At 50.9% G+C, this 23,897-nt stretch overlaps 2 protein-coding genes across 4 annotated transcripts in view; both read left to right on the top strand.

Annotated features, from left to right (window-relative positions):
• Cep89 (centrosomal protein 89) overlaps window positions 1-9,384 on the top strand; it is a 28,744-nt gene extending 19,360 nt beyond the window's left edge. For 2 of the 3 annotated variants that reach the window (XM_042667836.1, XM_042667835.1), the window contains 3 exons: window positions 3,760-3,849; window positions 7,601-7,770; window positions 9,128-9,384. In XM_042667836.1, coding sequence (XP_042523770.1) covers window positions 3,760-3,849; window positions 7,601-7,770; window positions 9,128-9,350 — 483 coding nt within the window. In that variant the 3' untranslated portion in view covers window positions 9,351-9,384. Of the gene's footprint in view, window positions 1-565; window positions 1,012-3,759; window positions 3,850-7,600; window positions 7,771-9,127 lie in introns of those variants that run through there. The other variant, XM_042667838.1, reaches the window with a different exon arrangement.
• A 2,152-nt stretch (window positions 9,385-11,536) lies between these two features.
• On the top strand, window positions 11,537-23,896 carry Slc7a9 (solute carrier family 7 member 9). The gene is made up of 13 exons (XM_042667839.1): window positions 11,537-11,591; window positions 12,596-12,708; window positions 13,828-13,975; window positions 14,244-14,486; window positions 15,072-15,197; window positions 15,897-15,996; window positions 16,527-16,571; window positions 16,825-16,948; window positions 17,508-17,611; window positions 20,564-20,660; window positions 21,726-21,875; window positions 22,402-22,576; window positions 23,397-23,896. The coding sequence occupies exons 1-13, from the start codon at window positions 11,546-11,548 to the stop codon at window positions 23,459-23,461; spliced, it is 1,536 nt and encodes a 511-aa protein (XP_042523773.1). The 5' UTR covers window positions 11,537-11,545; the 3' UTR covers window positions 23,462-23,896.
• The last annotated feature ends 1 nt before the right edge of the window (window position 23,897 follows it).

The raw sequence follows: 23,897 nt of genomic DNA, 5'->3' as shown, positions 1-23,897 counted from the left end.
TTATTTTAGAAGGTAAACTGAGGGATCTAAGTAGAAATAGTGGCCCTTGTGTGTTTATAATCCCACAGACATAGCATTATGTCATCTCCATAAAGCTGTCTAATCTTTTCCTTATTTGAAGACGAAACAGAATTGAAGCCTGGTATCTGTGCTCATACCTGTTATCGTAGCTACTCAGGAGACTGAGATCTGAGGATCTCGATTTGAAGCTAGCCTGGCAGGAGAGTGGCTCATCTCCAAAAAGCCAGAAGTGGAGCTGTGACTCAAGTGGTAGAGTAGTAGGCTTGAATAAGAAAGCAAAGCAAGAGCACACAAGGTCCTGAGTTCAAACGCCCCAGTAATGGAGCCTCGTGCGTATAATAGAACCCTGTGTATTTGTGCACACACACACACACGCACGCACGCACGCACGCACGCACGCACACACACACACACACACACACACACACACACACACACACACCCATAGACCACTGAAGTAGAATTTATCCCGCGAGCATAGCGGAAAGCTGCATGGGGACATTATTCCCATAGAGGGATATTAAGTCAATTATTGATATCCTAGATGATGGAGCCCAGCCAGCAGGAGCAGTGAGCAGGCACGATCAGGGCCTTTCCACTTTGATTGCGAGCGATCATACAGCGACAGAAGACAGACACTGTGTTGAGAAAGATCTGGTAGGATTTACCCCAGACAGTTAAAGAATGTGTCCTCTCCACGGAGGGGACCTTGATTCAGGTGATGTGTCCAGGTCTCCTCCGCGTCTTCCTTTCTCTACATGAAGCACGCACCTAATTCTCCCAAGCCTCCAGTGAGCTCAGGCCGGCTCAGTCAGAGGTCAGAGGTCATGTGTTAATGAATGTCACATGCAAAGGAAGCAGTGGACCTTTTGAGCAAGGGAGAAAGCAAGGAGCCTGAAGATCTGTGTCCTTTCTCCAGAGCTGGGGGCTGTGGGGAGGGTGGTCAGGTTGCAAAGGTGCTGTTTTATTTCTTAGAGAGATGTTAAAGTCTTCTAGAACAACATGGGCATAAGAGGCAGGATGTTCCTGGGGGGGAAAGTTCACCTTTATTTTTAATAAAAGAAATTGTTAATTCAACTTACATTGAGGCCCTCCTGTACTTAATTTTTGAAACCTTGTTTCATCATCACAACAGCGGCTGGCAGTTTTGTGGCAGACCTGCCTATACGTACCTAAGTTCTAAGATTGCTAAGTTCTTCCTGACTCTTTGAGAAAGAAATTTGAGCCAGGTTCTGGGGGGTTCACCCCTGTAAATCCTATCTACTGAGGAGGCTGAGATATGAGGATAGCAGTTCAGGAAAGTCAGACGCTTATCTCCAATTAACCAGCAAAAATGTGAGAAATGGAACTGTGGTTCAAGTGGTAGAGTGCTAGCCTTGAGCAAAGGAAGCTCAGCAACAGAGCCCAGGCCCTGAGTTCAGGGCCCAGCACTGGCAAGACAATAAACATGTGTTGTCTGAGGCTGGGGGCCTGCCTGCCTGGCCAGCAGGAGATGGTGAGTTCAAATTTCAGTAGTGCCGAGGAAGACGGTAAACTGTCTTTTCTGCTCCTGTCTTTTTCTTTGTGTGTGCCAGTTGTGGGCGCTGTCTCTTACTTTTTCACACAAGGCTGGTGGTGTGCCACTTGTGCCACAGCTCCATTTCTAGCTTTTTGTTGGTTCATTGGAGATTTATCTCCCAGACTTTTCTACCAGAGCAGGATTTGAACCATGATCATATCTCAGCTTCCTGAGTAGCTGGGATTACAGGTGTGCATCACCAGTGCCAGGCATGTGGGTCATATATTATTTATTCATCCATTCATTGATTCATTCATTTACTGCCAGTTCTGGGGCCTGAAGTCAGGGCCTGGGCACTGTCCCTGAGCTTCTTTTGCTAAAGGATAGCCTTCTACCACTTGAGCCATAGCACTACTTCTGATATTTTCTGCTTATATGGTACTGAGGAATTGAACCCAGGGCTTCCTGCATGCTAGGCACTCTAACACTGAGCCATATTCCCAGCCCCATTATTATTTTCTTTCTTTCTTTTTTTGCCAAGTCCATGCGCCCCCAGAGGTTACCAGGGAGGGAATTCTCACTGTTAACTTTTGTCTCTAATTTTAGCAATGGCAATGGTTAATAGCGCCTGTGGTCCATGCCAACTGGACCACAGCATAAAATCTCCACTTCCATTGATGCCCTGTTGGATAAACCAACATGTCTGCTCCAGTCTGGAGAAGAGCTTTGCGTACGGTGTTACCATCCTTTATTCTGTCAGAATGGATCACAGTGGCCAAGTTACAAACAGATTTCACTTGAGCACTGATTACCTTAGCTGTAATGGAAGCAATTGCATAAGCTACAAGGAAAGAAAAGGTTCTGGCAGCTCTTCCTACCCTCAGCCTGTCTTTGGGGGCTGATCCATACATGGCCCGCCCTCACCCAGGGATGACAGAAGTTAGCTGAGTGTGTGTGTGGGGGGGGAGGAGGCGGGGGGGGGGGGAGGGTGTGTGGGGTAGGAGGGGAAGGGAGGAATGTGGAGGGGAATAGGATGAGGCCAGGTGAACAATCCACAAAAGAAATTTTTGTTGTTGGTCATGGGGCTTGAACTCAAGGCCTGGGTGCTGTCCCTTAGCACTTTTTGCTCAAGTCTAGCACTCTACCACTTTTTTTTTTGTCAGTTGTGGAGCTTGAACTCTGGGCTTGGGCGCTGTCCTTGCGCTCTTCAGCTCAAGGTGAATGCTCTACTGCTTGAGCCACAGTGCCACTTCCGTTTTTCTGGTGGTTTACTGGAGATAAGAGTCTCACAGAGTTTCCTGCCCGGGCTGGCTTTGAACCGAGATCCTCAGATCTCAGCCTCCAGAGTAGCTAGGATTACAGGTGTGAGTCACCGGTGCCCGGCTTAGCACTCTACCACTTTGAGCTAATAGTGCCACTTCCGGTTTTTCCCGAGTTGCTAGTATTACAGGTGTGAGTCACCAGTGTTCAGCAGAATTTTTTTAATGTATGCTTATGGGACCTTGAACCCAAAGCATTAGATTTCCTAGGCAAACTCTCTGCCACTTAAGATACATTCCCCAGCCGGGCGCTGGTGGCTCACACCTGTCATCCTAGCTATTCAGGAGGCTGAGATCTGAGGATTGCAGTTCAAAGGCAGCCGGGGCAGGAAAGTCCATGAGACTCTTTCTTTTTCTTTTTTTTTTTTTGTCGGTCGTGGGGCTTGAACTCTGGGCCTGAGCGCTGTCGCTCAGCTCTTCAGCTCAAGGCGAGCGCTCTACCACTTGAGCTACAGCGCCACTTAGTCCGTGAGACTCTTATCTCCAATTAACCACCAGAAAACTGGAAGTGGTGCTGTGGCTTAAGTGGTAGGGCGCTAGCCTTGAGCAGATGAGCTTAGAGACAGCGCCCAGACCCAGAGTTCAAGCCCCATGACTAAAACAAAAAATTCCCCAGCCCAAAGTGGCTCAGTGGTAGAGCGCTTGCCTTGCATGCATGAGGCCCTGGGTTCGATTCCCCAGCATCACATAAGCAAAAAGAAAAAAAGCCGGAAGTGGCGCTGTGGTTCAAGTGGTAGAGCACTAGCCTTGAGCTGAAGAGCTGAGGGACAGCGCCCAGGCCCAGAGTTCAGGCCCCACAACCGGACCCAAAAGAAACCCCCCCCCCCCAAAAAAAAAATTTCCCCAGCCCAAGAATTTAAAAAAAATCATTTTCTATAAGTGGACAGCTCATTGATTTTGATTTCTACCATTCTTCTTAAGGCTAAATGTCTAGAAAGCGAGAAACATGGAACTTTGAACACAATTGTGAAGAGCAATATCCGCTTGGGGAAGTTGGAGGAGAAAGTCAAAGTAAGTGTCCTGGTCACCTGGGAGATCCACCTTCCCATAGGAAAAGGGGCTTTTCACATGGGCGGTGTGACTGGGCATGGGGGTGCACGCCTGTAATCCCAGTGACATGGGAGGCTTGAGAATGGGAGGATTGTGAGTGGAGGCCTGTCCGTAGGAAAACTTACCAGACCATTCTTCCACTTGTAATTAGGTATGGTCACACATACTTGTCATTCCAGCTACAGTGGGAAGCAAAATTAAAATAAAAAAAAAATTACATCCCCGCCCTGCTTCTGCAAAGAGGAGGTAATTCCTAACTCAGAGTAACCACTGCAGAAAAGAGATGGAGGTGTGGGAAGGAGGAAAGAAGAAGGGACGGAGAAACATTTAGCACCCCCCCCCCCCAAAAAAAAAAAGCAATGGCAGATTTTACTGACAGAAATAGCTCTTGCTACTCAGGAGGCTGATATTAGAGGATCTCAGTTTAGAGCCAACCTAGCCAGCCTCAGTTTGAAGACAAAACAGTGAGACTTTATTGTGTGTGTTGGTCCTGGGGCATGAACTCAGAACCTGAGCAGTGTCCCTGAGCTTTGTCATTGAAGGCTAGCGCTCTACCACTTGAACATCCATTAATGGCTTTTTTTTTTTTTTTGGTGGTTAGTTGGAGATGAGACTCATGGATTTTTCCTGCCCAGGCTGGCTTTGAACTTTAGTCCTCAGCTCTCAGCCTTCTGAGTAGCTAGGATTACAGGCATGTGCCACTGGTGCCTGCCCAGTGAGACTCTTATCTCCAATGGGCCAACAAAAGTCCAGAAGCAGAACTATAGCTCAAGTGGTAGACTATCAGCCAGCCAAGGAAGAAGTTGAGGTCCAGAGTTCAATCCCCAATACCTGCACCAAAAAAAAAAAAAGACTTATCAATTGATTAAAAAGCTATTTTTCTTCCACACAATAATATATCATACAATTGTTTTTAAGAAAAAGAAAAGACTGGACATGGTGGCTTATTCCTGTAATCCTAGCCTGGGAAAAGTTAGCAAAAATCTCTTAAAAACAAAATACAGCCGGCGCCAGTGGCTCATGCCTGTAATCCTAGCTATTCAGGAGGCTGAGATTTGAGGCTCGTGGTTCAAAGCTACGGACAAGAACATCTGTGGGACTCTTAACTCTAATTAACCACCAGAAAACCAGAAGTGGCTCTGTGGCTCAAGTGGTAGAGCGCTATCCTTGAGCTGAAGAGCTCAGGGACAGCACCCAGACCCAGAGTTCAAGCCCCATGACTGACCAAAAAAACCCCAAAATACAGGGAAGTGATGTGTGGCTCAAGTAGTAGAACACTAGCCCTGAGCACAAGGAGGTACCCGGAACAGCACCGAGACCCTGAGTTCAGGCCCCTCAACCAACAAAACAAAAGAAAAAAAATATGAAAAACTTAATACAGGGGCTGGGATATAGTTCAGTGACAAAGCTACTTTGCCTAGCAAGTGCAGCATCCTGGTCTCAATCCCTAGTAGTAAAAAAACAAAAGACAAAACAAAAGCTGTTAAAAACAAAAACAAAATACAGGCCTGGTGCTGGTGGCTCACGCCTGTCATCCTAGCTGCTCAGGAGGCTGAGAGGATCACAGTTCAAAACCAGTCTGCTGCTGTCTGCAACCTGGGACAGCACAAGAGGATACCAGAGCCAAAGAAAGAACAGACCAAGAGAGAGTCAAGCAAGCGGGGACCTGGGGGTGGGGGGGTGGAGGTCATGCTTTTGAACCCCGAGCTCCCTCAAGCAAGCCTACTTACCTAGTCCAGGCCAGGGAAGATAACAGAGCAAGGCAGCAGCTTCCCGTGGCTGCAGCTGTTGACATGAGGCACTCGGTGTTTGCTGTCATAACTGCCTCCCTCATTGAAATCCGGAGCTGTAACTTACACACCTGTCTACACCATTGTCTCAAGCATCACGGGGTCCAGTCAGCTGCGAACTTAAATGCCATAGGCTCACATTGCAGATAATCCAGAATTACTTCTAGTTGATTGATTTCCTGGCCATACAGTTAAGAGGCACTGTATCTAATCACTATCTAATATATCACTAATTTCAAATGCAAATTTTAAAATGGTTTGTTTTTGACAGAAATAGAAAAGATGAAAAGGAACCTGACAGGTATAGAAAACTATTTTTTAAGTATATATAGAATGCATATCACAAAGTCTGGAATTCTAATATTCTGTATTGTATCTTGGTTTTATGTCTCTAAGCTTTGAAAATATGTTATTTATAAGCAATGAAAGGTTCTTAAAAATCACCAGAGACTTGAAAATACTTAATACTGCGAAGGAAATCCAGAAGGGTTTGACTTCTGTTCTTGCTTCTTTAGATGGTATCATTATAACATAAGCAAAATCATGCTTGTATAACAAAAAAAACCTGTTGTATAACCAAAATGCTCAATTGTGTTCATAAAGAAAATTTGTATTAAAAAAAAATACCATAGGCTCAGTTCATTGTAATGTAGACATGTATCTTGTGTGTGTGTGTGTGTGTGTGTGTGTGTGTGTGTGTGTGTGTGTGTGTTTGTGTGTGTGTGTGTGTGTGTGTGTGTCGGTCCTGGGGCTTGAACTCTGGGCGCTGTCCTTCAGCTCTTCTGGCCAGCACCCTACCACTTGAGCCACAGCGCCACTTCTGGCTTTTTTCTGCTTATGTAGTGCTGAGGAATTGAACCCAGGGCCTCATGCATACAAGGCAAGCACTCTACCACTGAGCCACCTTCCCAGCCCCCACTCCCCCCCCCCCCCACTGTCCCTGCTTTTTTTTTTTTTTTACTGGACCTGGGGCTTGAACTCAGGGGCTGGCATGGTCCCTGATCTGCTTTTGCTCAAGGCTAACACTACCACTTGAGCCACAGCACCACTTCCAGCTTTTTCTGTGTATATGGTACTGAGGAATGGAACCCAGGGCCTCGTGCATTCTATAGGCAAGCGTTCTACCACTGAGCCACATCGCCAGCCCTAGACATGTATCTTACCTTGTCTGTTTCCACCTTTCCAGGGTCCAGTTCTCAGCCTGCTGAGTGCTGACCAGGCTCCATTCCAACCTCGTAACCCATTCTGTTCTTACACTTGGCAGGACAGTCTGCAACACTCTTATCTCCAAGGAACCGCCTGAAAACCAGAAGTGGCACTGTGGCTTCAAGTGGTAGAGGGCTAGCCTTGAGCTGAAGAGCTCAGCGCAGCACCCAGGCCCTGAGTTCAAATCCCATGACCACCATTGGGAAAAAAATACAACTTGCTCAGGTTTCTGGAGGCCTTGGGTTCAGTTCCTAATACTGCAAAATAGAGTGGTTTTACCTGGGAAAAAATACATATGTGATATATATATATATTATATATATATATATGTATTTGTGATAAACACATACATGTGTACACATGTACGTAGGCATATATACACACAAACATGCATGCACACACATACTAAGAATTGAATTCAGGTAGACAGGGCCTTGCACTTGCTAGACATGTGCTCTGCCACTTGAGCCACGCCTCCTGACTTTGTTGGTCACTGGAGATGGAGTTGACGCTCTGGCTTCAAACCACAATCCTCCATATCTCAGCCTCCTTAGTAGTCAGGATGACAGGCGTGAGCCCCCAGCACCCGGCTCCTAAGATCCAAATTTGCCCTCCCTGTGCCAATCTTAACGATGTGAGGCCCTGCCAGGCCAGGGGCAAGCAGGAACATGGCAGAGGCTGCACTCCCTGCTCACAGAGCCCCCCTTCCTCCCCAGGGCTACAAGAAGCAGGCAGCCCTGCGGCTGGAGGACATCAGCCACCTGCTGACCCAGCAGGAGGAGGACTTCGCAGGCAAGGCAGCCCGGTACCAGCAGGAGCTGGGATATCTGCAGCAGATGTTACAGGACAAGCAAGAGGTGCTGGACCAGGCGCTGCAGCAGAAGAGGTGGGTCACAGCACAGGATCCACACCACACCCAGTGTGTCTTCCCACTTTCTCCTCTTCTAATTCAGACTGCCTGGCTTTGATTGGTTCTAAAACAAAAAAAGCATCAGTGATTCACGTGTCTAAACTCCTTTTGTTGGTCTTCCCTGGGCCTTCAGTCCTTCCCATAAGAAGTATTCCCATGAAACCTAATCAAGGGGCTGGGTATTGGTGCTCCCACTGTAATCCAGGCTACTCAGGAGATTGAGATTTACAGTTCAAAGTGTAGAATCTTGTCTGTCGAAGTGGTTGTTTGACATATGCACTACTATTGTATGTGTGTGTGTGTGTGTGTGTGTGTGTGTGTGTGTGTGTGTGAGCCCAGGCACACCGAACCCAGGGCTTTTGAACTCAGGGCCTGGGCTTTGTCCCCAAGCATCTTTTGGTCAAGGATAGAGCTCTACCACTTGAGCCACAGCTCTGCTTTAATCGCCTTTTGAATAGTTTAGTGGAGATAAGTGTTTCACAGACTTTCCTGCCCAGGCTGGTTTTGAACCATGATCCTCAGATCTCAACCTCCTGAGTAGCTGGGATGACAGGCGTGAGCCACCAGCAGCCCACAACAAGAGCTATTTTTAGATAAACCATATGCTGTTAGGAGAGTTGTTTTTCCCAGGGCTGACAGTGTGGCTCAAGTGGTGGAATGCCAGCTGAGTAGGAATTGTTTTTCTGACAAGTTCCTACTTTGGCCAGATATCCTGGTTCTGGTTGTATAAACTTTTAACCCATTTCAAAGGGGCCGGTCACACAAGATTGAACCAATCAGAATAAAGGGCAGTACTGCCTTCTAGAGGTAAAACCTGGGCAGACTGCCCATCCAACGCACGTGCTTGCTTGTTTTCTTGTCAGTAGCATGTCCTTCTGCAGATGTAAGCTTGGCCTTTTGAGTTAGAGCCCTTATTCCTATATGACACCTCAGTATCCTGAGACCTTTCCAGCTGCCTCGGGCCCAGGCAGACCAATCCAAGAGACTCTCTACCTCCAGCTAACCAGCAAAAAGCCAGAAGTGGAGCCCCGTTGTCCACAGCCCTTTCTGGCTATGAGTTGTTTTTCAAGTAGAGTCTCACTGCGGCCAGCTTCAGATCCCACCCCTCCCAACTGTGCCTCCCCAGTAGCTAGGATGGTAGATCCATACTGACCTGTATGTGGAGCTGGGGTTCTCACCTTTTTGGCACAGGAGGACCTCAGACCACGATCCTCCCAACCTCCACCTCCTGGGTTGCCAGGGTTATGGGTGTGAGCCACCGCACCCTGTCCGTATTTCTCATAAATGGTGCTATTTTTAACTTGCCCTTGATTTTGTGTTTATCTTATTAAAGGGACATGGAAGGTGAACTTGAAATCGTGTGGGAATCCACGTTCAAAGAAAACCGCAGGATGCGTGAACTCCTCCAGGAAAGGGCAGGTGTGCGGGCCTCCCCCGGAGCTGGCCGGGGCCCCTGCCTGGACCCAGGCCTGCTGGACTGCTCCAGTTTCAGCTACTGTGATGTGCAGCTTCCCGTCCCTGCCACCCACCACAGCATGTGGGAGCCCGTGGGCTAGGCCAAGACCAGAGCACAATCAGAAGCCACCGAGAGCTGCAGGCCAGTAGAAATAAACTATCTCAGACATGGAATTGTTCTTTTTGTGTGTGTGCCTATCCTGGAGCTTGAACTCAGGGCCTGGGCTCTGTCCCTTAGCGTGTTCTCCTCAAAGCTGATGCTCTTACCACTCAAGCTACTACTCCTGTTTTTTGTTTTTTACTGGTTCATTGGAGATAAGAGTTTCATGGACTTTATTGCCCCGGCTGGCTTTAAATCGTGATCCTCCTATCTCAGCCTCCTGAGTAGCTAGGATTACAGGCGTGAGCCGCCAGCCACCCTTGAAGGTTTTGTTTGTTTTTGTGTGGGTGCCTGTTCTGGGATTTGAACTCAGAGCCTGGGCACTGTCCCTTAGAATTTTCCCTGAAGACTGGTTACTCTACCACTTGAGACCACGGCTCCAGTTTTTGATGGTTCATTGGAGACAAGAATATCACAGACTTTCCTGCCCCGGCTGGCTTTGAACTGCAGTCCTCAGATCTCAGCCTCCTGAATAACTAGGATTACAGATGTGAGCCACTGATGCCAGCCACCTGTGAGTTTTTGAAACAGGGTCAAGGCCAGGCTGCCCTTGACCTTGCAACCCTTCTGCCTTCGTTGCCTGAGATGAAGGATTATGGCAAACTCCAGGACGGCCAGGCTGCCTGCATCCAGAAAGCTGCCTGCCCTGCCGTGCTGTGCCCCTTCACCCACCCCTGTGAGACGCCGTGCTGGCCCCTGCCTTCACAATTCGGGCTCCCTTTGGGCCTCAGTTGCCCCGTGGGACATGTGGTCACGGAGCAGATGACAACTCTGATGTCCCTCTCCATTCTGTAGTCCAGTGAACTTGGTCCTGGAGTTTTATTGTTTATTTCTAGATTTTGTTGGTTCTGGGGCTTGAATTCAGAACCTGGGCATTGTCCTTGAGCTTTGTTGCTCAAGGCTAGTGCTCTACCTCTCAAGCCACAGTGCCACTTTTGACTTTTTTGGTGTTAATCAGAGATAAGAATTTCAGGGATTTTCCTGCTTGAGCTGGCTTCAAACTGTGATCCTCAGATCTCAGACTCCTAGTAGTGGGGATGATAGATCTGAACCACCAGCACTGGACTGGGTCCTTGATCTTTAAAAGACCCCATGAGTGAACAAGGCTGCAGGTGCTGATGCGTGGGTCATGCCCGGGCCTGGGTGCTTCAGTGCCGCTCCTGCATTTCGGTTTATTTGTTTTTTGGGTCCGGTTGTGGGGCCTGAACTCTGGGCCTGGGCGCTGTCCCTCAGCTCTTCAGCTTAAGGCTAGCGCTCTACCACTTAAGCAAAAAGAAAAAGCCAAAGTGGTGCTGTGGCTCAAGTGGTGCTGAGGAATCGAACCCAGGGCCTCAGGCATGCAAGGCAAGCGCTCTACCACTGAGCCACCTTCCCAGCCCCGACGCTCCAGCATTTTGGGAGTAGAGGCTCCCCTTCCCCTACCTGCTCCAACAACCAGAATTTTTTTGTATGTGCATGCCAGAGGACTTGAACTCAGGACCTGGGCACTCTTCCTGAGGGTTTTTTCACTCTAGGCTGGTGCTCTACCACATGGGCCACACCACCACTTCCCGCTTTCTGGTGGAGATAAGAGTGTCATGAACTTTCCCACACTGGCTGGCTTTGAACCTCACTTCTCACATGTCAGCCTCCTAAGTTGCTAGGATGACAGGCATGAGCCACCAGCACTGGACAACACTAGAATTTTGGAAAGAATGGCTTACCTGGGGAAGAAAACTACATTACGTAAACACGTTACCTTTGGAGCTGGCTTGACTTAACAATATAGTTTATTAAAGTAGTAAAATTCCTGGTTCCAAAGTTTATCTCTTAATCCCCCAAGAGAAAAACAAGTAATATTTTTTTCTTTGCCAGTATAAATCTTACCTCTTGGAAGATCTCCTTCTCTCTCTCTCTCTCTCTCTCTCTCTCTCTCTCTCAGACACACACACACGATGTATCTTTTATTTTTTTTTAGACCCAAATAAAATATTTCTTGGCAAGAGTCCTACTTTCCTGGCTTCTTCAGGGATGTGGAGAATGTATGTTTCACTTGCTTAAAGCAAGACGTGTTTAATAATTACCCTCCACGAACTCTGTACCTGCTGGCTTCCTTCACTCCTGGGCACAAGGCATTGCCCTCTCCTGGGGGTGCAGATGCCAAGGCTCAGCTCTTCAGCCATCACAGAGTCAAGGGAGAAAGGTAAGGCTGGGCTTGGGGGGGTGGGGTGAGGAGGGGAAGCGGGTGATGCTCCCTGCACTCCTGACCTGGGACATTCCTTAGAGATGGGGCTCTGCCTTAAATTGCTTTCCATGGCAACTTTTTCCTCCCCTTTCCTTGACCCACTCAAAAGAAAAAAAGCTGTCTCACTCCGTAGATGTATGTGTGAGGGGTACCTTAGACTTTGGGAGGAATGAAAGAAAAATCCATTCCTGATTTTAGGTTTAATTCTGTATATTCCAGGATGCTTTTACGTAGTTTTAGTTGATTGGGTTCTGGCGTGTTTGGGCTTTTGTTTTTTTTTGTTTGTTTGTTTTGTTCCTGTGGGTTTTTTTGTTTTTGTTTTGGTGATTACACTGGGACTTGAACTCATGGCCTGAGATCTGTCCATTTTACTCAAGGCTGGTGCTCTACCACAGCTCTCCTTCTGGCATTTGCTGGTTAACTGAAGATCAGAAGCTCACAGACTTTCATGCCTGGGCTGGCGTTGAACCCTGATTCTGAGATCTTAGCCTCCCGTGTAGCTAAGATTACAGGAGTGAGCCATCAGCGTCTGATTTAGAGTTGAACTCTCGATCCTCTTGCCTCAGCCTCCCAAATGCTGGGATTGTAGGTGTGTACCACCTTACTCAGCTAAAATACTTTTTTTTTTAACCTTTTGAAAGCAATCTGGGCCATGGAGCTAGGATGAGTCACCGTTGAAGATTGCAAACCCCAGACTTCAGGAAGCTGAGGGCCCAATGGGAAGGGCGCTGCATGAGCACCTGAACTCTGCAAAGACCAGACAGGCTTTCCCATGGCCGTGAATAATCTTGCTGACAGGATTTTATCCTGCAGCTGAGCAAAGTACACCTGCAAGTCTGACCTCAAGCAAGTGTTGCTCTCAAACAAGAGCTTTTGGCAGCAGCCTGCCACCCCGGTGCCCCAGCCCTGGGCATCCCGTCGGCTTTCACTGAATTCAGATTTAGCCCATGCCCTTCTTGCAGCCTCCTGGAAGCAGAGGGAGGACGTGATGGGGGAGGCCAGCCTTCGGAAACGGACCAAGGAGGAGGAGTCAGTCCAGAACAATGGACCCAAGACTACGAATCTCCAGAAAGAGGTAATTGGGGGTCCAGGGGTGGGGGAGGTGCTGCGCAGTACCCCGCAAAGTCCCCACTAAACCCTAGTGACCAAAAAATGGACAAAGCACATGATATTTGGGGGTTTGTCCCCCCGCTTTTTTATGGTTGTACTGTGGCTTGAACTCAGGGCCTAGGTGTTGTCTCTGAGCTTCTTCTGCTCAAAGCCGGAGCTCTACCACTTGAATCACAGCTCCATTTCTGGGTTTTTGGTGGCTGATTGGATGTGAGACTGTCTGGGCTGGCTTTGAACTATAATCATCAGATCTCAGCCTCGTGAGCAGCTAAGATTATAGGAGTGGACCGCAAGTGGTGGTAGTCACTGGCTCTTGGAACTTGTCTCCTTCCCTTCCTTCTCCCTTCTTTCTTTTTTCCTTTCTTTATTCATTTCCCTCCCCGCCCCCACCTTCCATCTTTCTCTCTCATTCTTTCTTTCCTTTTGCAGTACTCAGGCCTGGCACACATTGGACAAGCACTCTACCACTCTAGAAACAGCTCTCCCCCTTTTTTGTACCAGGACCTGACTACTGTCCCTTAACTTTTGTGCTCAAGGCTGGTGCTCTACCACTTGAGCCACAGCTCCACTTCCAGCTCTTTAGTGGTTAACTGGAGTTAAGATTTTCCTGGACTTTCCTGCCCAGGCTGGTTTCAAACCTCGATCCTCAGATCTCAGCCTCCTGAGTAGCTAGGATGATGTGTGAGCTACTGATGCCTGGCTTTTTATTTTTTATCCAAGCAACTTTGCCCAGGGTGGCCTAAAAATTCACTGTGTAGCCCAGGTTGTCCTGGAACTCACAATCCTCCGGCCCTGCCTCCCTTTGCTGGAATTACAGGCATGCGCCACCCTCCTCAGCAGTGATTTTTTTTTCTCTGACTTGAAGTTCATGCACACACACACAAGGTCCACTTGTGTGTTTCCCTGCTAGCATCGCAGGCATAGCTGCCTGGACTTGTTGGATCCGTTGACTAAATAACATTGAAGTTTCAGGAATGATGCCAGGAAGGACAAGTCAGGGACGGGAGGCCCTCAGAGGGCCACTGGACACACTGCCAGAGGCGGGTGCCAGGCCCTGTGAGCACCTTCCTTCTCCCGCACCTAGGTGGGCCTGCTCAGCGGTGTCTGCATCATCGTGGGCACCATCATCGGCTCCGGAATCTTCATCTCCCCCAAATCTGTGCTCAGCAACACGGAGGCCGTGGGGCCCTGCCTGGTCATATGGGCTGCCTGCGGGGTCCTGGCAACACTAGGTACTGAGACCCCTGCCCCGAGGCATGGCAACACCCTCTGTCCCATGCGGGAATAAGGCAGGCGCCAGGGGTGCACACCTGTAATCCCAGCTACTCAGGAGGCTGAGTTCTGAGGATCCAGGTTCCCAGACAAGTCTGGGAGATTCCTACCTCCAAAGCCAGAAGTAGAACTGTGGCTCGAGTGGTAGAGCACCAGCCTCGAGGGAAAATGTCTGGGAGAGAGTGGGTACCTCACAAGCTCCGGGACCTGTCTTCCCCCGTGTTCCAGGCGCTCTGTGCTATGCCGAGCTGGGCACAATGATCACCAAGTCGGGGGGCGAGTACCCCTATCTGATGGAGGCCTTTGGCCCCATTCCTGCTTACCTGTTCTCCTGGACCAGCCTGATAGTCACAAAGCCCACGTCCTTCGCCATCATCTGCCTCAGTTTCTCCGAGTACGTGTGTGCCGCCTTCTACTCGGGCTGTCAGCCACCCAATGTGGTTGTGAAATGTCTCGCTGCTGCCGCCATCTGTGAGTACCCAGCCCGAGTTCTGGGACAGGAGTTGAGGACACCCAGCACAGCCAGGGACAAGGGGCTCTGGCCTCGGCCTCCCTAAAAGGAGGCTAAGTGGGCAGGTGTGGAAAATCCCCAGGCCCCTCAAGGGGCCTGGGCTTAAGGCCTGGCTTCTTAGCCTTCAGCCAGTGAGGCTGTGAATCCCTAAGGCTGCTTTGTGTGTGTGTGTGTGTGTGTGTGTGTGTGTGTGTGTGTGTGTGAATTCAGGGTCGCCGCCCATTCTCAGCTTGTTTATGGATGACACTCTACCACTTGATCCATGCCTCCACTCTGACATTTTGCTGGTCAATTGGGTGATGGAATCTGGGCTATTTTTCTTCCTCTGATAGCTCTAAATGGCAATCCTCTGGATCTTAGCCCGCTGAGTAACTAGGTGGTAGCCACCTGTTTCCTGTTCCATCTGTGCCTTTTAAAAGGCCATTAATGAACTTCCTTGTTTGCAGTCGAACCTGAGTAGGGAGGGGAGGGGTGAGAGGAGGGGCAGGTGAGAGAAACCGTGACCTTGGACTGCCCTCTGCCCACCTCACCCCACCCCTCCCCAGGGCTCATCACCACGGTCAATGCCCTGAGTGTGCGTCTCGGGAGCTACGTCCAGAACATCTTCACCGCGGCCAAGCTAGTCATCGTAGCTATCATCATCGTCAGTGGGATTGTCCTCCTGGCCCAAGGTGACTTGTGGCCTGGGGGAGGGTGGGGAGGCCACTCGTCTTCTGGAGCAGTCTTGTCAGCAAGTTTATGTTCTAGAAAGAATCTGAAGCTGCCCAGCTGTTTAGTATTTGTACAGTACGTGTTGAAAGACTAAGCCCAGAAGACCACGGGGACATTGAGTCACGTACAGCAAAGGTTATTATCAGCAAGCTGACAGGCTGGCCCTCCTGGGCAGGGACAGCCCTTGTCCTGGAGCAAGGGGGTTTATGTGGCTTTGGGGCAGGGATTTTGTGGTGGCAGGGCTAAGGTTTATGGCTTCAGCTGGTAAGATAAGGCCAGAATCAGCTAATTTCAGGGAAGGGCCTGTGTCACTAGATTTTGGAGCCTAAGATAGTGGAGTGGCTGCTAAGGTGGAAGAGGTTAGGCTAACACTTGTTTTGTGTGCCAGGACCAAGGCTTGAACTCAAGGCCTGGGCTTTGTCTCTTTGCATTACCATTTTGAGCCACAGCCCCACTTCCAACTTTTTGGTAGTGAATTGCAGATGTCACAGACTTTCCTGCTTGGGCTGGCTTTCTCTGCTTGGGCTGAGATCTTGAGATCTCAGCCTCCTGAGGAGTTGGGATTACAGGTGTGAGCCACCAGCACCTGACTTTTTTTTGAGTGCAAAGTTGAAATCTGATAGCTGGTATCCACTCTTCTCTGTCTGGCTTAATTACAGGAAATACAAAGAATTTTGAAAATTCTTTTTCCGGAACACAGACATCAGTGGGTGCCATCAGCCTGGCATTTTACAATGGCCTGTGGGCATACGATGGATGGTAAGGATCTCCCAAGACTCCCAGTCGGCTTCTGGGTGAGGTTTTTTCTGTGACACACAAGTTCCTCATCACGTCTTTCTTTTTTTCTTTGAAGTGTACAACCCCTGACTCTTATTTTTCCCTGTGACCCCAACCCCTATCAAGACACCTTGGGCTCCTTTCCCAGGCCTGACTATGGCTGCAGCTCCCAGCAGTGCCCTGTAGGTGCCAGTAGTAAGGTCCCAGCTAGATCCACTATCAGCAAATAACAGGTTCTGGTGAATTAGAGGCAGCTGGGGTGGCCCGCTCCAGATATTCTTGGAAATCCTGGAGACAAAGACTTGACCAGGTTGCAGATAAATGGGCTCTTGGCAGGCCTCTGCTCCCACCACCAAGTTGGCTTCCTAGGAAGAAGTGATCCTGCGGGAGGTCCTCACATGGAGGGTGGCCCTGGCTGGAGGATGGTGGAGGCCAACATCTATCATCCCATCCCGCATCCCACAGGCGTAGCCAACAAAGTCACGTGTCTCCCATCTTTTTTCTTTCTCAAGGAACCAACTCAATTACATCACGGAAGAACTTAGAAATCCTTACAGGTAAGAATGCTGCAGCAAAACAAAAACACAGAAAGCATGGGCGGCCCGTGCCCAGGGCTCACACCTGAGGTTGCCAGCACCCGGCTTCCCATGCCTGTTGGGCTCGGCTGTGGCCCGGCCCGGCTGCCCGGCCGAGCCCCAGCCAAGGCCTGTGCGCCCCGGCCACCCTGCAAGGCGGGTGGCGGTGAAGTGGGGAGGGAGGGGGGAGAAGGACTGGTCCCGCCCGGGTGACCTCCGACACTGTCCCTCCCAGAAACCTGCCCCTGGCCATTATCCTGGGGATCCCTCTGGTGATGGTGTGCTACATCCTCATGAACGTCTCCTACTTCACGGTGATGACCCCCACGGAGCTGCTGCAGTCCCAGGCCGTGGCTGTGGTGAGTGTAGGCAGATGAGGGGAGGCCTGGGCCAGGCGACCCCACAGCCGTGGGCTGGACGCAGGGGTGATGCCTGGCTAAGAGGGCCGGGGCGGGGCCAGGGCGGAGTGGGGGGGGCAGGGCACCGAGGCGTTCCTGGACTGGGCTAGAGCCAATGGGGGGGCGGGGAGGCAGTAGGGGGCGGGGCCACAGGATGGGGGCCAGGTGGGCGGGCGGGGGCCGGGACAGCGGGGCGGGGCCTGGCGAGTGGGCGGGGCCTGGCGGGCGGGCGGGGCCGGGACAGCGGGGCGGGGCCTGGCGGATGGGCGGGGACTGGCGGGTGGGCGGGGGCCGGGACAGCGGGGCGGGCCTGGCGGGTGGGCGGGGCCAGGCCTGGCGGATGGGCGGGGTCTGGCGGGTGGGCGGGGGCCGGGACAGCGGGGCGGGCCTGGCGGGCGGGCGGGCGGGGCCGGGACAGCGGGGCGGGGCCTGGAGGGTGGGCGGGGACTGGCGGGTGGGCGGGGCCGGCACAGCGGGGCGGGGCCTGGGGCTGGAGCTCCCTCCGGTTTGGTTTCCGCAGACCTTTGGCGACCGCGTCCTCTACCCGGCCTCCTGGGTGGTTCCGCTCTTCGTGGCGTTCTCCACCATCGGCGCCGCCAACGGGACCTGTTTCACCGCGGGCAGGTAGGGGCGGCCACCGTCCTGGGAGGACGGAGAGGCCTTTTCAGTTAACCAGCAAGGTGCCTACCTTGGAGGTTTGGCTAGAAGGGTCAGCCATGGGCGAAAAAGCCACGCGAGCGCGCCCGAGTTCAGGCCCCAGTGTGCGCCAGTCCCGCCGCACGAAGGTACCGCGCCGCGCGCCGGGGCCCGCGCCTGCTGAGATCCGAGGATCGCCGTGCAAAGCCAGCCCGGGCAGGACAGTCCGAGACTATCTCCAATGGACCACCAGAAAACCGGAAGTGGCGCTGTAGTGGTGGAGCGCTCGCCTTGAGTGAGAAAGCTGAGGGACAGCGCCCCGGCCCAGGGTTCAAGCCCCACGACCGACAAAAAACAAAACCCAACAAGAGTTTCGTGGGCTTTCCTGCCGCGGCTGGCTTTGAATTGTGACGCCCAGACTTCAGTCTCCTGAGTAGATTACAGGTGTGAACCACGGCCCCCACCTTTTTTGTTGTTTAATCTGATGGATCTAATTCATCTGTCTTGGACACTAGATATTCCATTTCTACTTGCCCATTCTATTAGAAATATTTTCAAGTTTCACGTGAGTCTTTTTTTTTTTTAAGTGGTACTGGGGTTTGAACTCAGGGCTTAGGCTTGCTTAAGCAGGTGCTCTACCACGTCAGTCAGGCCCTCAGCCTTTTCTGCTTTTTTCAGTAGGTTCTAGCCTTTTTCTCTAGCTGGTCTTGAATGTGGGGTCATCCTGTTTTGCTTCCCATACAGCTGGGAGGACAGGTGTGAACTATTAACAGCTATAGCTCTTCCCCGCCCCCTAGACCTGGGACTTGAACTCAGGGCCTGGACACTGACACTGTCCCTGAGCTTCTTTTGCTCAAAGCTAGTACTCTATCACTGGAACCACAGCTCCACTTCTGGTTTTTTGTCTATGTGGTATGAGGATTCAAACTTAGGGCTTCATGCTAGCTGCCAGGCAAGCACTCTACTACTACTAAGCCACATTCCCAGCCCTCAGCCTTCTTTTAAAACTGGTTGAGATGAGATTTTTGCCTGGGCTTAACTGTGATCCTTCTGACCTCAGCCAACGGCTAAAGACTGCAACGCTCTGAGTTTGATCAACATGTTCCTCCCCAAAATGTGACTATTTAAAAAGACAACTTTCTTGTTTACAGTATTATTAAAATACCTGAGGATGCAGCAAAGTTTTAAGTGAAGAATAAAATGGAGCAAAGTTATTCTGCCCTTCTGACTTTTTTTTTTTTTTTTGCGTCTGGTCATGGGCCTAAACTCTGGGCCTGGGCACTGTCCCTCAGCTCTTCAGCTCAAGGCTAGCGCTCTACCACTTGAGCCACAGCGCCACTTCCGGCTTTTTTCTTTTTGCGTATGTGATGCTGAGGAATATAACCCAGGGCCTCAGGCATGCAAGGCAAGCGCTCTACCACTGAGCCACCTTCCCAGCCCCGTGTTGAGACTCTTGAAATGATGACTGCTACATGTCATGAGAGTCTTGGGTTTTTGTACTTCTTACATCTAGTTACTCTGTAGTTAAGTGTGACCTTTATTATTGACATCAATTCTCTAAAGCTTTCAAACTGTGGCCTGCTGAATTTTGTGTGATTTTCAAAGCAGTGTTTTTATAGTTTTCTCTAAATGTGTGTCCGTAACTTATTCTGTTCAAACTGCTGCCTTAACAATAGCTGCCATTTTTTGGCCTTATTTCCAGAGCTGATTTTTCTCTTTTCTCCTTGTTTTGTGCTAGTCCTGGGGCATGAACTCAGGACCTGGGCACTTCCCTTAGCTTTTTCACTCAAGGCTAGCACTCTACCACTGGAGCCATGACTCTACTTCCGCCTTCTGGTGGTTCATTAGAGAGAAGAGTCTTACAGACTTTCCTTCCCAGGCTGGCTTTGAACCAGTCTTCAGACTCAGCCTTCTGAGTAGCTAGGATTGCAGGCACGAGCCACCGGGTGCCCAGCTTGCTTGGCTTCTTACTGTTTTAAATGTGATCTTTCAGACCTATGCCTGTCACTTCATGTCTGCTCACTTCTGCAGTGCACCTGACTTTGGCATCTAGGAGTATTATGGGCTTGGGTTCTGCAAGTGCCAGTCTCTCCTGTTCTGTGTCAGGCACCCCTGGCACAACGGTCTCTGGCATCATGCTGCCTTCCATGTTGGCTTCTTGAGTAGTTTTTAGGACTCAGTGCAGGTTGGTTGTTTTGTGGGGTTGGAGAGATGAACTAGGGTTTGATCTTAAGGCCTTGAGCTTGCTAAGTAGCTCTACTACTTGAGCCATGTGCCCCACCCAGTGTTGCTTTTTGTTTAGTTTTGCTGGTCCTGGGGCTTGAACTCAGGACCTGGGTGCTGTCCGTGAACTTTTTTTTTTTTTTTTGGTCAGTAGTGGGGCTTGAACTTGAGGCCTGGGTACTCTCTCTGAGTTTTTGCTCAAGGCTAGTGCTCTACCACTGTGAGCCACAGTGCTTCTTCTGGTTTTTGAGTGGTTAATTGGAGATAAGAGTCTCATGGACTCTCCTGCCTGGGCTGGCTTTGAACTGTTGACCTCACATCTCAGTCTCCTGAGTAACTAGGATTACAGACAGGACAGCTAGCACCAGCTTCCTGAACTCCTTTTGCTCAAGGCTAGTGCTCTACTAGACATGCTTAATCCACAGTGCCACTTTGTGCTTTATTTGGGATTAGGGATGAGTTCATGCTCCGGCTGTCTTTGAACCATGATCCTCAGATTTCAGACTGAGTAGTTGGGATGACAGGTGCAAGCCACTGGCACCCTGCCAGGGCACCTACTGTGCCCTCTGTGTTGGTGATTGCCTTGTTCCTAGCAGATGAGTCTTCACCACCTCTCCCTCCCCAGGGAACCCACTGCAACTCAATACAACCAGGTACTATTTGGTCTGTGAAACTAGGCACCCCTTCCTCAGTGGCTGCCATGTGATCGCTTTCCAGGCTCATTTATGTTGCTGGCAGGGAAGGCCACATGCTGAAAGTGCTGTCCTACGTTAGCATCAGGCGCCTCACACCTGCCCCAGCCCTCATCTTCTACGTGAGTACAAACCCACCACCACCACCACCACCACCACACTTGCTCTTGGGGGAGGCCCCTTGTTCAAGAGGTGAAGTCCTCCTCTTGTCCTAGGTTCATGGCTTTAAACAAGCCAGGTTTGCTCATTCCATGACATTAAAACATCAAGACAGCCACGCCCTGGAGTCTCACACCTGTCATCCTAGCTACTCAGGCTGAGATCTGAAGATCACGATTGGAGGCCAACCCCTGTGAGACTTGTTATTCCCAATTAACCAGCAAAAGGGAGGAAGCGGAGGTGTGGTAGCATGCTTAAGCGGCAGAATGTCAGCCTTGAGTAGAAAAGCTAAGGGACCGAGTTCAAGCCCCAGGACTGGTGTGCAATGTACCTGTGTGTACACACACACACACATCCCAAGATCCCTCTTTAAAAATTCTACCTTCAGATACAAGTCTTCCTGCATATGCGCTGTGTGCTACATGTCTGATAACATGTATGTAAGGCCACTCACCGGCAGGGCAGGGCAGGGCAGGGCAGCATGGGGCACTGGCAACAGCCTGGCACATGGAAGTCATGAGGTCTCCACCCCCTGCTAGCTGGGGCTTAGAGTTGGTATGAGCTGTTTTAGGGCACCTATCTGCTGCCCTTGACTTCTCTCCCCACTACCTACTTGCCCTTTGGGTAGGGAATGCCCCAGGTGACCATCATCACAGTTCTGCAGGTTCTGCGCAGGTCATGGAGTGGAACTCAGAGCCTAGGTGCTGTCCTTTATTTTTGCTCAACGCTGGCACTCCACCACTTGAGTCATGGCTCCACTTCTGGCTTTTTGGAAGTTAACTGATGAGTCTCCGGGACTTTCTTGGCCAGGCTGACTTTGAACCACAGTCCTCAGATCTCAGCCTCCTGAGTTAGCTAGGATGACAGGCCTGAGCCACCAGCGCCCGGCACTTTCTTTGTACTTGAAACTCTAGACATAGAGTGCACCCTGCGTGAGCTGGCACTCTGGATGACATAGCACGCACAGGAAGCTGCTCCACAGGAAAGCAGGCGCTGATGGCCTGCAGCTCCCATCTCCTCCGCCACAGGGCATCATTGCCACCATCTACATCATCCCCGGAGACATCAACTCCTTGGTCAACTACTTCAGCTTCGCCTCTTGGCTCTTCTATGGCGGGACAGTTCTAGGACTCATTGTGATGAGGTTCACGAAGAAAGACCTGGAAAGGCCCATCAAGGTACGCGCTTGCTTTCCAGCCTCCTGAGTGCCATGGTTGGAGGGGTGGGGACGTGGTTAACTTAGGATCCAACTCTCCAGGCTCCGTGGCCAAAGCAGGAAAGCCAGCAGTGGGACTTGGATGATGGGGAAGGAGGGTGAGAAATGTCATGACACAACCGTGTCACCCCTGGAGGCCAGAACATCTCCTGCACAAGGCCTCAAAGCCTGGTGGAGAGCACCACTGCTGGCGTACCTCACTGCGCAGCTCCGGGGTGGGCGGGTGGCACAGGTTGTCAGGGAGCTTTGGCTTTAGGTTTGGCTTACAGCTCCAGGAGAGAGATTGAGGGGTGTCTCTCCCACACCCACTGACCCACCCCAGCAATTCACCAGTAGCACCACCAGACAGTGTTGTCTGAGGGGTTACAAAAGACTGGATTGCTGCAGCCGTGAATGCAAAGGAGCAAAGCACGTTCACACGAGGCTGGAGCAACACCCCGGGGGGCGGGGCGCGTGGAAGCACGCCCCGACGTGGCGTTGTGTTGTAGGTGCCCATCGCCATCCCCGTGGTGGTGGTGCTCATCTCGGTGTTCCTGGTTCTGGCCCCGATCATCAGCGAGCCCGCGTGGGAGTACCTCTACTGCGTGCTCTTCATTCTCAGCGGCCTTATCTTTTACTTCCTTTTTGTCCACTACAAATTCGCATGGGCTCAGAAAATCTCAAGTAAGTGTCCCCAGCTGCAGTCCCCGTCCTGCTCCCCAGGGGAGGCCTCCAGGCGCGTGCTGTGCCGCCTCATCCTTCCTGGAAGTCTCCCAAACCAGGGGTGTGTTGTGTGTGTACTGGGGCTGAACTCAGGGCTGGGCACTGTCGCTTAGCTTTTTCCCCAGCTCAAGGCTGGTGCTCTATCACTGGAGGCACAGCTCCACCTCTGGCTTGGAGCCACAATCCTTCCATTTTAGCTCCTGAGTACCTAGGTTGATAGGTTGAGTCAGCTTCCCCTCAGGGTGCTTAAGCCATAGAGATCCACAAATGACAGAGCACCTACATTCTGCAGTCCTAATCCTCAGCTAGGGCTAGAGGGCAAGAAGGTAAGGGGAGCCTTGGGCATAGCCCATGGGGCTGATGTACCTTTCTGAAGTTTGAGGAACCCCCTACCCCAAAGTTTTAGAATCCAGAGAACTGACTGCATGCCCATATGAGGAAAATCACTATAAGAAAGTCTATTTCCTGGCTGAAAATGTAGAGCACTTGCCTAGCATGCATGAAGCCCTGGGTTCAATTCCTCAGTACCCCATACACAAAGCCTGGAGTGGTGCTATGACTCAAGTGATAGAGAGCCAGCCTTGAACAAAAGAAGTTCAGAGACAGCGCCCAGGCCCTGGGTTCAAGCCCCAGACAACCGACCAAAAAAAAAAAAAGAATTCCAGTCCTCAACTTTCTAATGGGAATGGACTGAAGAAGCAGAGCATGGGGGGGGAGGGGGGGGGACTGAGCATATGGCTGCGTGAGGCCCGGCCACACCTCTGCCGTGCCCCTTCTCCAGGGCCAGTGACCATGCACCTGCAGATGCTGATGGAAGTAGTCCCCCCGGAGAAGGACCCCGAGTAGCACGCTAGCCACTGCGGCCCTGGCAACGCGCTGACAAAGTCATTTTTGTAAGCAATATGTGTGTTTCCTAATGTAAGATGCCCCCTCAACACTCCCAGGAGCAGGTTCTAGAAAGGTGACAGGTGCTTGCCAGTTAGCAGAGACGCTGTCACCAAGGATCTAGGAAGGGTGCCTTACTAAGAAAAAGTGTGGGTTTTAAGAGTAGGGCAGATCATTTTCCTAGCAAATTCAATGTCCTGCCCAGTACTGGAAAACAACAAAGGGCCAACATTGATTAGACTAATCTTTCATATAAAGTTAGTCACATTTCTTGTTTCTAAGTCCCAAATCATGGCGAGGCCAACTCACCAGGCCGCACGGCCCAGCCAACCACCAAACCCAGCATGCCTGCAGCACAAGGCACAGTGTGGGGAATAAAATTCTACTTTGTACGTAC

Source organism: Dipodomys spectabilis, unplaced genomic scaffold (assembly GCF_019054845.1).
Source record: "Dipodomys spectabilis isolate Male_0828 unplaced genomic scaffold, ASM1905484v1 ptg000422l, whole genome shotgun sequence".
In the NCBI taxonomy this organism is placed as follows: domain Eukaryota; kingdom Metazoa; phylum Chordata; class Mammalia; order Rodentia; family Heteromyidae; genus Dipodomys; species Dipodomys spectabilis.
This window is presented reverse-complemented; position numbering and strand designations above follow the sequence as displayed.